Raw genomic sequence first — 13985 nt, forward strand, 5'->3', positions numbered from 1 at the left:
GGCGAAAAATTTAGGAAACAATGTTTAAAGTTAGTTTATGATTTCAAATCGGAATTGGTGGATGAATGTATGGAGAAGGTGAGGAAGGTTGTGCAAATGATGTGGAAGCGTAATTTTATAGTTGGAGAAGGAGATGAAAAAGAATTGAGATTGAGAAAAAGAAAAAGTCGAAAAAGGTTGGAAAAAATTAGAAAAAATTTCTATTAAGTTTTTAGACTAAACGGTATTTTTTATCTTCTTCTTTATATTCTTATTATGTTTTTTTTATGTCAGACTTTCTGTTAAGAATACTGATAATGTGTAGTGTTGAAATCAAACTTCTTCATATTCTTATTATGTTTTTTTATGTCATGCTCGTCGTGTTCAGTTTGTGCCCTCTGGGCGTCCCCAATCATCACCTGCTCCGTCCGTTGCCTCCAGGCAAAGGCAGTCACAACACGTGACCTTGTATGCCTGTGTCCAGAACGGCCCTCAGCAATATCAGCCTGTAAAACAAAAAAAATTAAATATGTAAGCAAATAACGTATTTTTTTTAATATACTCAATTTCTCGTTTTTCAGTTTTTTTAATAATTCGGGCCTGCCAACGGGCGGCCCGAATTAATTTTTTTTAAAAAAAAAAATAATCCAGGCCCGGTTTGGCCTAAACAGAACGAACTTTCCGTTTGGCCGCTGGTCCAAACGGTTGCGGCGTGCGGGTCGGCCCTAGGGCCGACTTGGGCGTCGCAATCGTTTGGCCCAGCGGCCAAACGGACAGCGCGTTCTGTTTGTCCGTAGGGCCAAACGAACGCGTCGTTCGTTCCATCATTAGGTGGAATGGCAGCGGCACCAAGTTCCACCTTACGGTGGAATTGGTGCGCCACTCGTTCCACCTAATGGTGGAACGAGTGCGCCATGCTTTCCACCGTCGTTGCCACCACAGGCAAACAAACAGTTCGTCCGTTCCGCCCGTGGTGGCAACGGCATCGGCGGCCCGTTTAGTACAAAAAAAACGGGTTCCGCCTTCGATTTCGGAGGCGGAACTCGTGATTTCGGTCAATTTTTTAAAATTAAAACTTACCGGAACCTTCATAAAGCCTTTTTCCACGCCTTCCTTGGGTGCCATCTCGTTTTATGTCGGGTTTTTTGAAAAGCTAAAAAAGCTAGAGAGGATTTGAGAGTTTTTGATTTTTGGTTTGAAATTGTGAGGATGGCATAAATGTCAAAAGGGTGCGGTGGAAAGTATAATAGTTGCGGTATATAGCAGTTCACTAACTTTTTTAATAAAATTGTTTTCTATATCTTAGATTAACTTATTTGCGTGTCACAATATACTCATGTAGATATATACAACTCTAAATAATCGTAGAAAATATAGAAAAACCATCAAATGAAGTTTAAATACATTTAATAATTAGAAAGCAAGTAATTATCTACAAACCTAATCTTTGAAAGGCAGGGTTGTCCTTCGGGACCATCTTTACCGATTTTTCCCGGTTGATTGGTACGGAGTGTCGACTCTATCTTTTAGAAATAAAGAGTTTCGAAGTATTCAATAGTACGTATCGAACTATGCAATACAATTCCCCACGAGCTCCCCTAAAAAATAAGCAATATTTACATGGTGCATAATGCTTACTGTCCATCGAAAGTAACATCGGAAGTCTCTAAGAAGCAACATGAAAATTCCGATCGGAAATGAAACTCGTGCGGAGAGATAGGGGACACTCCTGAACGTCCGATAGCTCACAAGTGACAATTAAAGGAATGTGAATTTCAATTTTAGATATTCATCCTATTTGATTCGGAATTAATTATTTTTTCTTGGATCTAGAACTAACCTCTAGATTAAATTTACATTTCTTTCCTTTTATTAATTAGCTAGCATTATCAGATATCAATTACTAATTAGAAGAATGCAAATTAAACAAAATTAAAAATTACTAGTTTCTGATTTACCTATTTTACACTGTAACAAAGTTACAATTCTGTTTTACTTTCCTGCATCTGTTATAAATAACAGATTGTCAGATCCCTTGTATTTCATTCAATCATAATCAAATTGTTCATTTCTCATTCTCTCTTTAGTTTTCTAGAATTGTGCTTGTCGAAATTTGTAAATTGATAACATTGCCAAATTTGGCCTTTCAGATTTTAATGATATTTTAAGCAACTTTAATTTTTCAACTTTTTAGTTTTGATGTGATTTATGTATTGTTTTTCGAGAAGAGAGAAAATTAATGTTTAGAGAGACAAAAGACCAAAAAATGCTGATTTTGAAAATTAAAAAATGTGGTTCCATGGTAATATGATATTAAACAATTTTAATTCTTAAAAAATTTCATTTTGATGTCGTTAATGATTAAATTTGACAACATCAACTTAAAAGTATTCGATTTGTAAACGTCTAATCCTTCATTTTCAAATCATCATAACCAGTGAGTTTCTTTTGAACTATATCATGAGATTTCATTAGAGTTAATAAAATGTAAAATGATAAGGTAAGATAAAATATCATGGAATATTTATTATTACCAAGTACGCAACGGTAAACATTGTTGTCGTGTGACCAAGAGGTCACGGGTTCGAGTCTTAGGAGCGGCCTCTTGCCAAATAAATTGGAAGGGGAAGGCTTGCCCCAGTACACCCTTGTAGTGGGACCCCTCCCCGGACCCTCGCTCAGCGGGGACGTGTAGTGCGACCGGGCCGCCCTTTATTTATTATTACCAAGTAATCCAAAATGAAGTATATTTGTTATTATTAGTATTATGATGAGTTAATAAAATGAAGTACATATATATGAAGTACAAAGCTTGTAATCTGTAAAATGAAGTACACACCCGAGAGTGATAAGGTTGAAATAATTTGTTTATAGGGTTTAGGAATTGTAAAATATTATACTGTATTAAACTGTTTTAATGGTCTGAATCTACAACAACATTTAGCATATCCTGTCTGTCCTATTTAATGGGAACAAAATTATTATAAGGTTATCAAATTCTGAAACTCTGCATGTCGACATTTGCATCTCCGAGAAAAGGTTGCCAGGTCGATCAAGATTCAAACTGAATTTATATTTAGCTTTTCATGTTTTCTGTTGTTTCTGTTAGAATTTCATTTTAAAATAGTTATTGACTGATTGTCGAATGTGCTCATTATTGTTATAACTTTTATCGTTTGAGTTGAGTTTTACCGGATTTTATTGAAAGAAAAGTACTAAGTAGTGGGGAACTTAGCTAAGTTATAACACATTGCTCCAATACCATGTAGATATTGTCCGCTTTGTCCAAATCCAACACTTTGGGCCTCACGGTTTTAAAACGCGTCTGCATGTATTGGATTCTCATCTTACTAATAAGTCTCAATCGCTCCCTTTCCACTTCCGATGTGGGCTTCAGTTCATTCATGCCCCCTATCGTCATTCCTTAGGGCCGCTCCTTGCTCAGGCCTTCTACACCGGCGCTACCCACTCCGGACCGGGTTGTTACATAAGTAAAAAGGATGAATTAAGTACCTTTTAGTGTATGTGTGTCATAAATGAAAGGATCACGTGACGATCAGTCAATGGTGAGAGACTGTCGTCAATCAGAAAAGGTTGTAACGGCTACAATGAACCGAAAGAACTGAAATATTTTGCAAATTTTGTTTTTTGGTAAACTACGTGAGGCTAGGCCCCGAAACACAAAAACAAAACTACACTAAAATGGAACGACTAAAGCTCAAACCGTTCTGATCATCTAGCAGAAAATCCTGGATGCCTGCAGGAGGCTCATCAAACTCTTGATAGTCCAACAAAAGCGACCCTACGTAATTCGCTAACCAATCTGTCGCCTTGTTACCCTTCCTGTACGAGTCAATGAAGTTAATATTCCAATCTCGATCCTGAACTCCCTACATTTATTGATTAACCAAGAGTAGGAGTGAATAGGGGACAAATTCGCCTTCAGAAACCCACAAACCACTTTAGAATCAAGTTCCACTACAATCCGTCAGCTAATTTCATCCCAAAATAGAGCCCCCCAAATTTCAGCCAACAACGCTGAACATGGTCCGATATAATGGATAGTGAGTTGCTGATCTCGCCATTGATAAGGAGTTAGTTAATGCCTACTTTAGCTTTCTTAATAGCGGCCATTCGTTGGAAAAAACCTGTGTTCCTGTCCCCCGCTTTCAGCCATTTAGAACGACTTTCCTCCTTGTAAAAAATTCTAGAATGCTGAACAGGATTGGCGATCCGGAGGGCGCCCAGTTTTTCGTGAGAACCTAATAAGGCATTGAAGTCTCCTAAAAGAACCCATTTTCCAGAAAATGAGGCTCTTAAGCTGAGAATGTCGTTCCAAAGATCCACCCTACTAGTGGCAAGAACATTCCCATAAGCAAAAGTAATGCTCTGAACCGAACCCATGAAATCCACTTCTAAAGTAACATGTTGGTCATGTTGCTTGTCACAATAGGGTCAGCAAGAGACGGTAAGGAACGTTCATATCGAGACTCTGCCAATATGAATTATTGATGGAAGACAATGAAACCATTGGCTCCGCTAGACAAATATAATCGAGCCGATGTTGCTTACAAAACTGTCGTAAAACACACTGAGTTTGCGGGTTACCAATACCATGCAATTCCAAAAAAGGATCCTAATCATCGAAAGCGAGGCAGAGGACGACGTTGTCTCTTCGAACGCTATTACCAGAACTCGAATTGGACTTTGAAGTAGGAGTTGAGGACGCGTAAGCAATGCCATTGATTTCTGTTATATTTTCGTCAACGAATTTCGTGTTGGGTACATCTGATGTATCATCAATATTAGTTGTCTCAGAATTGTTAATTAATTCCCCATTCGGTTTAATTATCGCTGCCTTGAATCATCAATGTCCTAGTAGATGTTGCAGAAGCTCTTGTACTTTCCGTGTCCTCCCGAACCTCATTAAGAGCTTCTTCTTCTATAAGGTCAGCCCACGAACGAGGTTTAATGGGTTTGTCAACCATCTCAATTTCTTTATCGGCTTCTGATTCCGGGTTTTAGGGACAAAATATCTTAATCTGAATTTTTTATGTTGAATTTCTTAATTTGATGTCTTCAAATAATAGATATTTTTTGTTAATACTTTTTTGGGTAAATTTCAAATAAAACCCATGTGGTTTCACTAATTTTCAGGACTATGGTTTACTTTTTATCAAAACGATGATTGAGGTTTCGCACTTGAAATAATGCTATTAAAACCATATTTAACGACCTGAAAATGAAAATTTTCAAGAATTAAAGTTGTTCAATGTCATATTTTTTATGGAACTACATTTTCGATTTTCGAAAATCATCTTTTTTAGAACTTTCTCTCTCTAAACATTAACTTTCTCTCTTTTTACCAAACATCATCTAAACAATCTCAAAATAAAAAAGTTGAAGAATTAAAGTTGTTTAGAATATTAGTAGTTCTTAAAATATGTCATTTTTGAAGTAGTCAATGGTGATTTTAATAGTATCAATCGAAAAAGTCCTTATTTTGCTAAAGTTGAAAACCTCAATCCTCGTTTTGACAAAAAGTAAACCACAGTCCTTTATCTAAAAATTAGTGAAACCACAAGGGTTTTATTTGAAGTTTACCCTACTTTTTTTACATATTAGAAGATTAAATGAAAATAAACTCGGTTGCATCTCTAAACTCTTTACTTCTCTAATCCTTAACTCTTTATTTTTTCTAGGTTTTTTTTTATCGGTCCGATTTTTACGACCACAATGATTACAGATCAACAGAAACATGTTTATGAATCAACCATGTGATAACATGAAAACTTACAAAATAGTTGCAAAAGAAGACAAAGAAACATAATCAGTTATTCTGTTATTAGTCAAAACCATTATGATACATAATATATATACACATTCCCACACATAAAGTGTATGCTCAAGGTTGTAAAAAACATTTACAATAGTCGAACGGATAGAGCCCTTCGCTATTAATTGGAAATTAGTTAGATTATATTTTTGTATTTTTTTATATAAATGCAATTAAAATATGTATTATCTTATCTAAAATTGATGTAATATAGAAAAACATGTATATTAGTAACATATATCGTTAAAAATATTTCAATAACAATACTATTGAAACAATTAAAACAAGGAAGAGATAATGTGCATAACTTATATAATTACCGAAAACTATGAAACCGAGTCTTTAAAGTCTTCAATGCAAGTAGAGAACACAATTAAACAAAAATATCCGAAAATAATAAACAAAATTTACCAAAAACCATGCGACAATGTTCAAAAGTGATTTATCAAAATAAATAAAAAAAAAAACATTTTTTGTTTTCATCAGCGCCCAGACGGTTCCCAAGTGGCCCCTAGGTGGCCTAGGCGGACAAAAAAAAAGGCCTGAGGACCAAAAAACACCAAGGGTGTCTAGGTGAACAAAATCAGAACGGATTCTCGATTTTGAGCGCCTAGGCGATCCAATCGGCCTTGTTCTTGAACTATGGATATGCTTATGTGGCAACACTAACTAACCATCTAACAATCTAACAAAACTTCCCGCCATCTAACAATCTAACAAAACTTCCCGCCATCTAACAAACTTGTACACATGGACAGACTAGCTAAACAATACTAACAGCAGCTAACATATAACTGATACAAACTGTCAGCAGCTTTAGTATAAAAAAAAAAAAAATGAGTTCAGTATATGTTCATGAAATGGTGTAAATTAAAGCCTAGCATTTTATCACTTTCTTCTCTGAGATATTTAGACGAGGCTATAATTACACCATTTCATAAAAATTGGGATTACATTGGTGTTATTTTGTACATGGGGTCAAAATTAGTACTTCCCCAATAACTTTGAGGACATTTTGGTACCTTATTCCCTTTGAATTATTGTGTTTAGAAGGATTTCATGTTTTATTTATAGACAAATATTCAGCAAATACATGACTATATTAATACAGTGGCAGATGCAAACGGATTTAGCAGCAAGAAAACTATTAGTAAGAAGCATGGGCAACATCATAAGTATCATCTTCTGGAACTAATACATCAAAATCACTTACAGTCCACTCAGCAGTTTCACCTGACCGGCTAACGTAAATTTCTGTTCCGACATTAATTGAAGACCATACTCGCCTTGCCGGTTTTGTTCCTGGATCCTGTACAACATATATATAGAGTATACTCCTTAAAATCACCAATGAAGTCATATGACAGTAACAAGATCATATCAATGACAAAAAGATTAACAAGATTAATACCTGATAGAAGTACAAACGACTCGAGAGGGCTCCCGTATCGAGCTCCCAGGTTCTAGAGTCGCCAATCCATCCATCTCCTTGCTTTAGAGGATAACCATGAACAGCCCATTCAGGATGTGGTAGAATCTGTACCAATTCCTGTGCTTGAGGATTGCTATATGGATCACAGATATCATATGGTTTTTCCAGGTACATCGCATTTCCAGGGCTGCAGTACAAATGGTAAGCAGAATATGGAAACTTTGATGTCTCGTTTCTGTAAATTATTTCACCGGTAGGACTGACATGGTACGGAGGGCACGAAACTAAATTGTCTGGACGGCACCAGCTTGTAGTGGACGGGTTAATTATCATCTCACTGTATCTAGTCACATCTGTCAAAGCATCACCGTCACATGGATCGCCATTGTTCTTCCAGCAGCTTCCAATATCAAGGAGATAAAACTGACTATTGCCTCCTCCTCCACTTTTAACATTAAGTGTCAACTTCACCTTAAAATTAGGAGACTCTGGCAACTGAAACGAGCATTCAATTGTAGTTTCAACATCATACCATTCGAAAGATGAAGAAATGAAACGATTTGAAGTATTCATAGAGTTTTCTTGGAGTCTATACAAATTCATTACACATGGTTTATAGATACGTAAACCTTTAAAGTTGCTGGAAAAAGATAAAATTTAGCTCCTATATTGGACACTATTTATCAGTTTAGGCCCTTTGCTTCAATTTTGATGAGACAAGGGTCAATTTTCCCCTCTAAGGTTATTAGAAAACATCAGTTTTGTTTTACCCTTTTCATACAAAAGGACCCAGTGTGACCCCATGGTAGAAACTCTAGCTCAACTTTATAAATTTTCAAGTAAATACCGACGAATAAAAAATCTATCACTAATTAATTATCCATAAATCTTCCAACAAAGGATAAAATTGAGCTAGAGTTTCTACCATGTGGCAAAATTGGGTCAGTATCTACAACAAGGGTCGTAAAATTTATCTACGCCAGTAACTAGTAGCAATTAGCTCCTATCCCGAGTTGTGATAAATTTGGCCTCAGTGTACTTTAAGTTCTCATATATTTAGCCTAAAAGTTTTGGCTCTTGACAGACAATTGCATTCATAAGTGTATTGGCTCTTGTAGAAAATAATTCAATCACATGTCAAAGCATTTAATATATTACTAATAGAACCGTCTGTCAAGGTCAAATTAAGATTTATACAAAAACTTAAAATACTAAGGCCAAATATAGAGGGCGAGCCTTGGCGCAACGGTAAACATTGTTGTCGTGTGACCAAGAGGTCACGGGTTCGAGTCTTAGGAGCGGCCTCTTGCCAAATAAATTGGCAGGGGAAGGCTTGCCCCCAGTACACCCCCCTACCCGGACCCTCGCTCAGCGGGGACGCGTAGTGCGACCGGGCCGCCCCTTTTTTTACTAAGGCCAAATATAAAACAATGTACAGGGGCTAAATTTTAACCTTTTAATTTCCTTTCCAACTCCTCAACAATCACAAATACTTATATGTGAATTCAACTTCTACTGAATGTGAAGAATGTCTAGTGAACAAACCTTTCTCATAATACCACTGCCATTATAGTGATAGCCACCATTGAATCCTTGAGTCGCATCTGACCGCAGATACAGCATTAGCCATGGATACTTTGCAGATGTTGTTAATCTGTTTGAGAAAATCCAACTCCCTGTGCTCAGATTTTTCTGCCAAATGACTGAAAAATAAGAGTTCTTCCCTATACCTTTGCTTAAGTCAGCATCAAGATCATATGTCCCATAAAATCCTCCCATTAAAGATGCCATTTGTTGCCCATTATAAACTAAATGCGAGTAGTTGTGGTAGATAAGCGGTTGATTCATACATCCTTCACCAAAGCATGGAAAGTTTCTGTCTGTTACTATTTTAGAGACTTTCTTGCCATTTTCAGGACAAAGTGTGGTATTTTTGTCAAAGTTTCCATTCTTGAGCATAATCATCCAAAACTGCCATGGTTTTGGGGATTCATGTACCTCACATAGAGAAGCAAGATATAACTCCTTTTCCACAGCAAACATGTCAGGGTCTTCATAAGATTTGAAATCTGGTACGGGAAACTTATCACCTGCTCCTAAGCTGTTGTCTGAGTCGTTCACTTTGTGATACACTTCGCACTTGCTCATATTACCAAAGAAGTTGTGTCGTAAAGAATCTGAAAATTGAAACATAAAGCTACAAAGAAATTGTTGAGGAAGTCATGAATACATGTAATTTCCATTCTACACCAAGAAGACATGTATGTTTGATGGGCTAATGACATATGTGACATCTAAGAATTCATATGGGTCAATAGTGTTAGAGATAATAAAATACTATTCTTGGACCCTTTCTCATCAACTTAAACTTTTGGATCGAATGGTTCTTTAATATAGTATCAGCAACTCCTAGACCAAGATGTCTAAATTTGAGTCCACCAACTTTATTTATTAATTAGTTTCAGCACAAGGCAATGTGAATTTGTGTTCGTTCACACTTCAAACCCAAGCCCAAGCTCAAGGAGAATTTGTGGGTGGAGGTGCACTAGATATAACAAAAATACTACTCTTTGAGTATCACCTATGACTTCAAAGTTTTTGGTTGAATGCTTATTTCACAAATAATATGCTCACAAACACCAAGCTCACTTGACCTCTTTGCATTTTAACAAATTTAGCCCTTCTGATGTGATTGAGACTAGTAAATTGTAAACTTGAGTGTTAAATCAGGGTCACTTCGTGTAATGAAAAACTGAAACCCAAAATAGTTATGCAAGACTATGTTGAGATGCAAAGGGGTAAAATGTAGTGATTGTCTAGGTGGCAATGGAAGATTAAGTCAAATCCTATGTATGAGCCCGATTTGACTAAAAAAAAAAAAGAGCGGCCCGGTCGCATTACGCGTCCCCGCTGAGCGAGGGTCCGGGGAGGGGTCCCACCACAAGGGTGTATTGGGGGCAAGCCTTCCCTTGCCAATTTAATTGGCAAGAGGCCGCTCCTAAGACTCGAACCCGTGACCTCAGGTCACACGGTAACAACGTTTTACCGTTGCGCCAAGGCTCGCCCTCATGAGCCCGATTTGACTAACGGCTAAAAAAAAAAATGAAATCATAAGATTGGAGAATATAAAAGGAAAATACAAGAGGGTTAATAAATCAAAGAGAAAATGAGCTTAGGGAGTAGAATGTAGCCATATAAGCTATTTTTAAAAATGGGGGAGGAGGTGATAGATGAAGTCTTTTGAAAATGCATCCTAATGCTACATAAAAGCAATGGCATAGAAGGAGAAAATAAGAAGATGAAGCAAAGAATTGTCCCCGGTGCTTTGCTTAATTCAGACATACACATTAAAGCATTATAAGATTAACATGCAAACTCCATATTTTTTTTCAAGTAACTCAACATTGGATACAGTGTGATATTTCAGCTCAATACAAACTGCGTTAGATTCAGTCAGATGGATGCATCCACATCAGAAAGATTCATCAAAACCATATATTACTTAATAAGTCAAGAACCAATTGATGATGGACGAGTTCCATATCAGTAATTTAATTTCCCCAAAAAAAAGAACCATCTGATCAGCTTCAACATGCATCACAGGAATCAGTAGTCGGACAACTAACTCATCGAATCCAGGGAATTTAAAGGGGAAACGTCAATAGGCACAGGTTAGATACATATCTTCTCTTGATGAAAATTTGAGGATGCATCCCAAAAAGAATTCTGTTATATTGAAACTATAAACCTCTGATGGCATCATGGCATTACAGAATACAAAATGAAGCAACTGTAATGTCCAAAAAGTTGAGATATTCAATCTATTCAAGGGGGGAAAATAAATTGGAAAACTGGCCAACAATCAAATTTCACTTCAAAAGCTACATTGTCCTGATGGAGATACTTCTTGAAGCCATAGGTAATCAATACTATGCTTTTCAATTGAAGTGTATATATAGTAAAGAACTAAAACAAATTGCAGCATATTAAAGAGAAATCAAAGTAAAAATTCATGATCCTACTTAACAAGCTTCGAACACAGATATTATGAAGAAACACTGGCATATATGATCGCGGCAAAAGACAATCTAATGATAAAGGTTGAGTAAATGACATCAAACAGTCTTGATAATGCATTAAGGGAATACCGGAGGTGGATTTGCAAGACAAATCAGCACAATCAGCAAGCCTAGGACTTCCCATATTGGGAGCTTGAAACCCAACTTCATTGCAGAAATTCCAAGCTTCTAATGCCACTCTCACATTTGGATTCTTCATTCCAGGGTCTCCAATAGCTGATACATACTTGTTTGAAGATGACGACAAAGTTGTCTCTATTGTTGTCAAACAAAAACCCTTATTCCATAGAAAAACTTGCAGCAAAATTATTACAACAAGTAAAGAAGATGAAGCCGCCATGTTTCTTAGTTTACTGATTCAGTGAAATCAACAGCAGAGGTTTCGCCTACATGAGAAATTTGGAGAAGAGAAAAGGTAGAAATTGGTTTGAATGTTGCGGGGAAGAAATCCATGTTTGATTTTGGCAGTATCTGTTTGATTATGGCCGTTGCTTTCTGATTTGCTTCAAAGCAAGCAGAGAGATGGTGGGCCTGCTTCAAAACAAGCACTTGTTATCTACATCCAATTAGTTGAGCCTCTTCATTTTCAATTCTTTCATTTCTTTATTTTCTCTCTCTATTTTTTTTTTCAACTTATTATTTCATTTTTTAATCAAAAAAAATATTTTCTCGTTTTTATTTAATTTCATATAACATTATGACTGTCCTTCTATTGAAGGCTTTGAGTATTCCTTCATTCCGAGAGGTGAGTCATGCTTGTTGTTCTTCTTCGTCCATATTGTCCCCTTATTGCTCCTCTTTGTTCTCTTGTTGTTCAAGTGGTTGTTCCTTTGGTTGCCTTTCAGCTTCAAGGTCTTGTTCTATTCTTGGATGATTTAGTTCCGCCAGCCTTTGCCTTATTCTCACTCTTCGGGCTGCGTTTAGTCATCTGATGGTTGCTTCAATTTCAAGATCAAAAGGGACAAGTGGTGCTCCTACTCTTCGCATACGCTGTGAATGGAACAAGTAAAATATTGCACACTTAGTGAGCTTTCGAGCAGTCGCTCGGGGGCGCATCACTCATAAAGGAATAAGTGTAACCCACCGTTATCAAGTAATAAAATCTAGACAAGTCCGGGTATTGAATCCACAGGATTTTTACCGCAAGTACCAAACTACTAGGCTTCTAATGTTATATAGACGATAAGGGGGTTTAGATTGAGTTTTATCGAAGTTAATCCTACTACTAATTACTATCGGACATTCTCGCTAGAGTTACTTCAACATCATTCACCGATATTTTTAACGCCAAATCAACTTGTAAAGAATGGTTCAAAGCAGCATCTGAAGATTACGTTTTTTAGCGTGTTTCAGTTGATTCTTTACCCGTAATCCTTGGAAAAATACGAGTAAATCTATCATTTCCTACCTCGAAAATCGCATAAAAGTCAGAAATCCAGAATCATTATTTTGACAAGGATTGATCGATTATTTCAGTCATCCAAGGCCCGATTCCGGGCTTAAGTACTTAGGGAAAGCAAGTGATAAAGGCCATTTGAAAGCGAAATATGTTTATTGTATCATTCTAATCTGTTATGGCGAATTTTTTTGGGAACAAGGTTTAAAGTTAGTTTGTGATTTCAAATCAGAATTGGTGGATGAATGTAGGGAGAAGGCGAGGAAGGTTGTGCAAATGATGTGGAAGCGTAGTTTTATAGTTGGAGAATGAGCTGAAAAAGAATTAAGATTGAGAAAAAGAAAAAGTCGAAAAAGGTCAGAAAAAATTTATATTAAGTTTTTAGACTAAATGATATTTTTTTTATCTCCTTCTTCATATTCTTATTATGTTTTTTTATGTTAGGCTTTCTGCCAAGAATACTGAAAATGTGTCAAACTTCAACCTAAAGGTGTGAGCTTTTTTGCTTAACATAACTAAAGCACATTTTCTATTTGATTTAACTACATCCACCATATTAATTAAATTTCAAATCATATTTGTTTAGAAATTAAAGATACTTACAAATAAGTGTGACTGTCAGGTAGAAATTAAAGAATATACTCAAAGCAGAAGACTTTATCATGTCTTTATTTGTCATTTTAGCACGTTTCAATTGATTCTTTACCCGTAATTCATTAGAAAAATATGAGTAAGTCTGTCATCTCTTACCTCGAGAAGTGCATAAAAGTAAAAAATCCAGAATCATTATTTCGACAAGGAATGATCGATTTTTTTTTATGAAAGGCTGGGACGACTGAGGAGAGCTCGGGCATCCCAGCTAGGCTAGCACCCCCGAGACAGACCACAAACCCAAATAAAATAAATGAGAAACCAGAGTGTTCAATACAAAAGAAGAGCCAAAGAAGGAAAAAAGTAAGAGAAAAGCATCAAGGGAATCTAAAGTGAGGAAATTGACAGATATCTTCCATAATGAAGTCATGACAGAAGCTAGGTGCAGCATTCCACCATTTAGTACCTTCGGATAGAGCTCCGAATTTGGCTAAAGCGTCTGCCGCCCTGTTTCCTTCCCTGTAAATATGAGTTATCTCAATCTCCATGGATGAGCATTGAGAGAGACACTTCAGCCAGCTGCTACGGGCTTGCCAAGGGACCAGCGGATTCCGGTGCAAGAGAAGATTTACCATATTGTCCGAGTCTGACTCAATCCACAAACGCTTCCAA

At 36.6% G+C, this 13985-nt stretch overlaps 1 protein-coding gene across 2 annotated transcripts; it reads right to left on the reverse strand.

The window, feature by feature from the left end:
- Positions 1 to 6819: 6819 nt before the first annotated feature.
- Positions 6820 to 11863, reverse strand: LOC136200722 (uncharacterized). Of its 2 annotated transcripts, none has more exons than XM_065991148.1 (4): positions 11396 to 11863; positions 8793 to 9424; positions 7227 to 7742; positions 6820 to 7124 (listed from the first exon to the last, which is right to left on the reverse strand). In XM_065991148.1, exons 1-4 carry the CDS (start codon positions 11664 to 11666, stop codon positions 6963 to 6965), a joined length of 1581 nt encoding a protein of 526 aa, XP_065847220.1. In that variant the 5' UTR covers positions 11667 to 11863; the 3' UTR covers positions 6820 to 6962. The 2 variants fall into 2 exon arrangements, with proteins under 2 accessions (XP_065847220.1, XP_065847221.1); XM_065991149.1 differs by having other exon boundaries at positions 8793 to 9444; positions 11396 to 11531.
- Positions 11864 to 13985: the final 2122 nt, after the last annotated feature.

Source organism: Euphorbia lathyris, chromosome 7, assembly GCF_963576675.1.
Source record: "Euphorbia lathyris chromosome 7, ddEupLath1.1, whole genome shotgun sequence".
Taxonomy (NCBI): domain Eukaryota; kingdom Viridiplantae; phylum Streptophyta; class Magnoliopsida; order Malpighiales; family Euphorbiaceae; genus Euphorbia; species Euphorbia lathyris.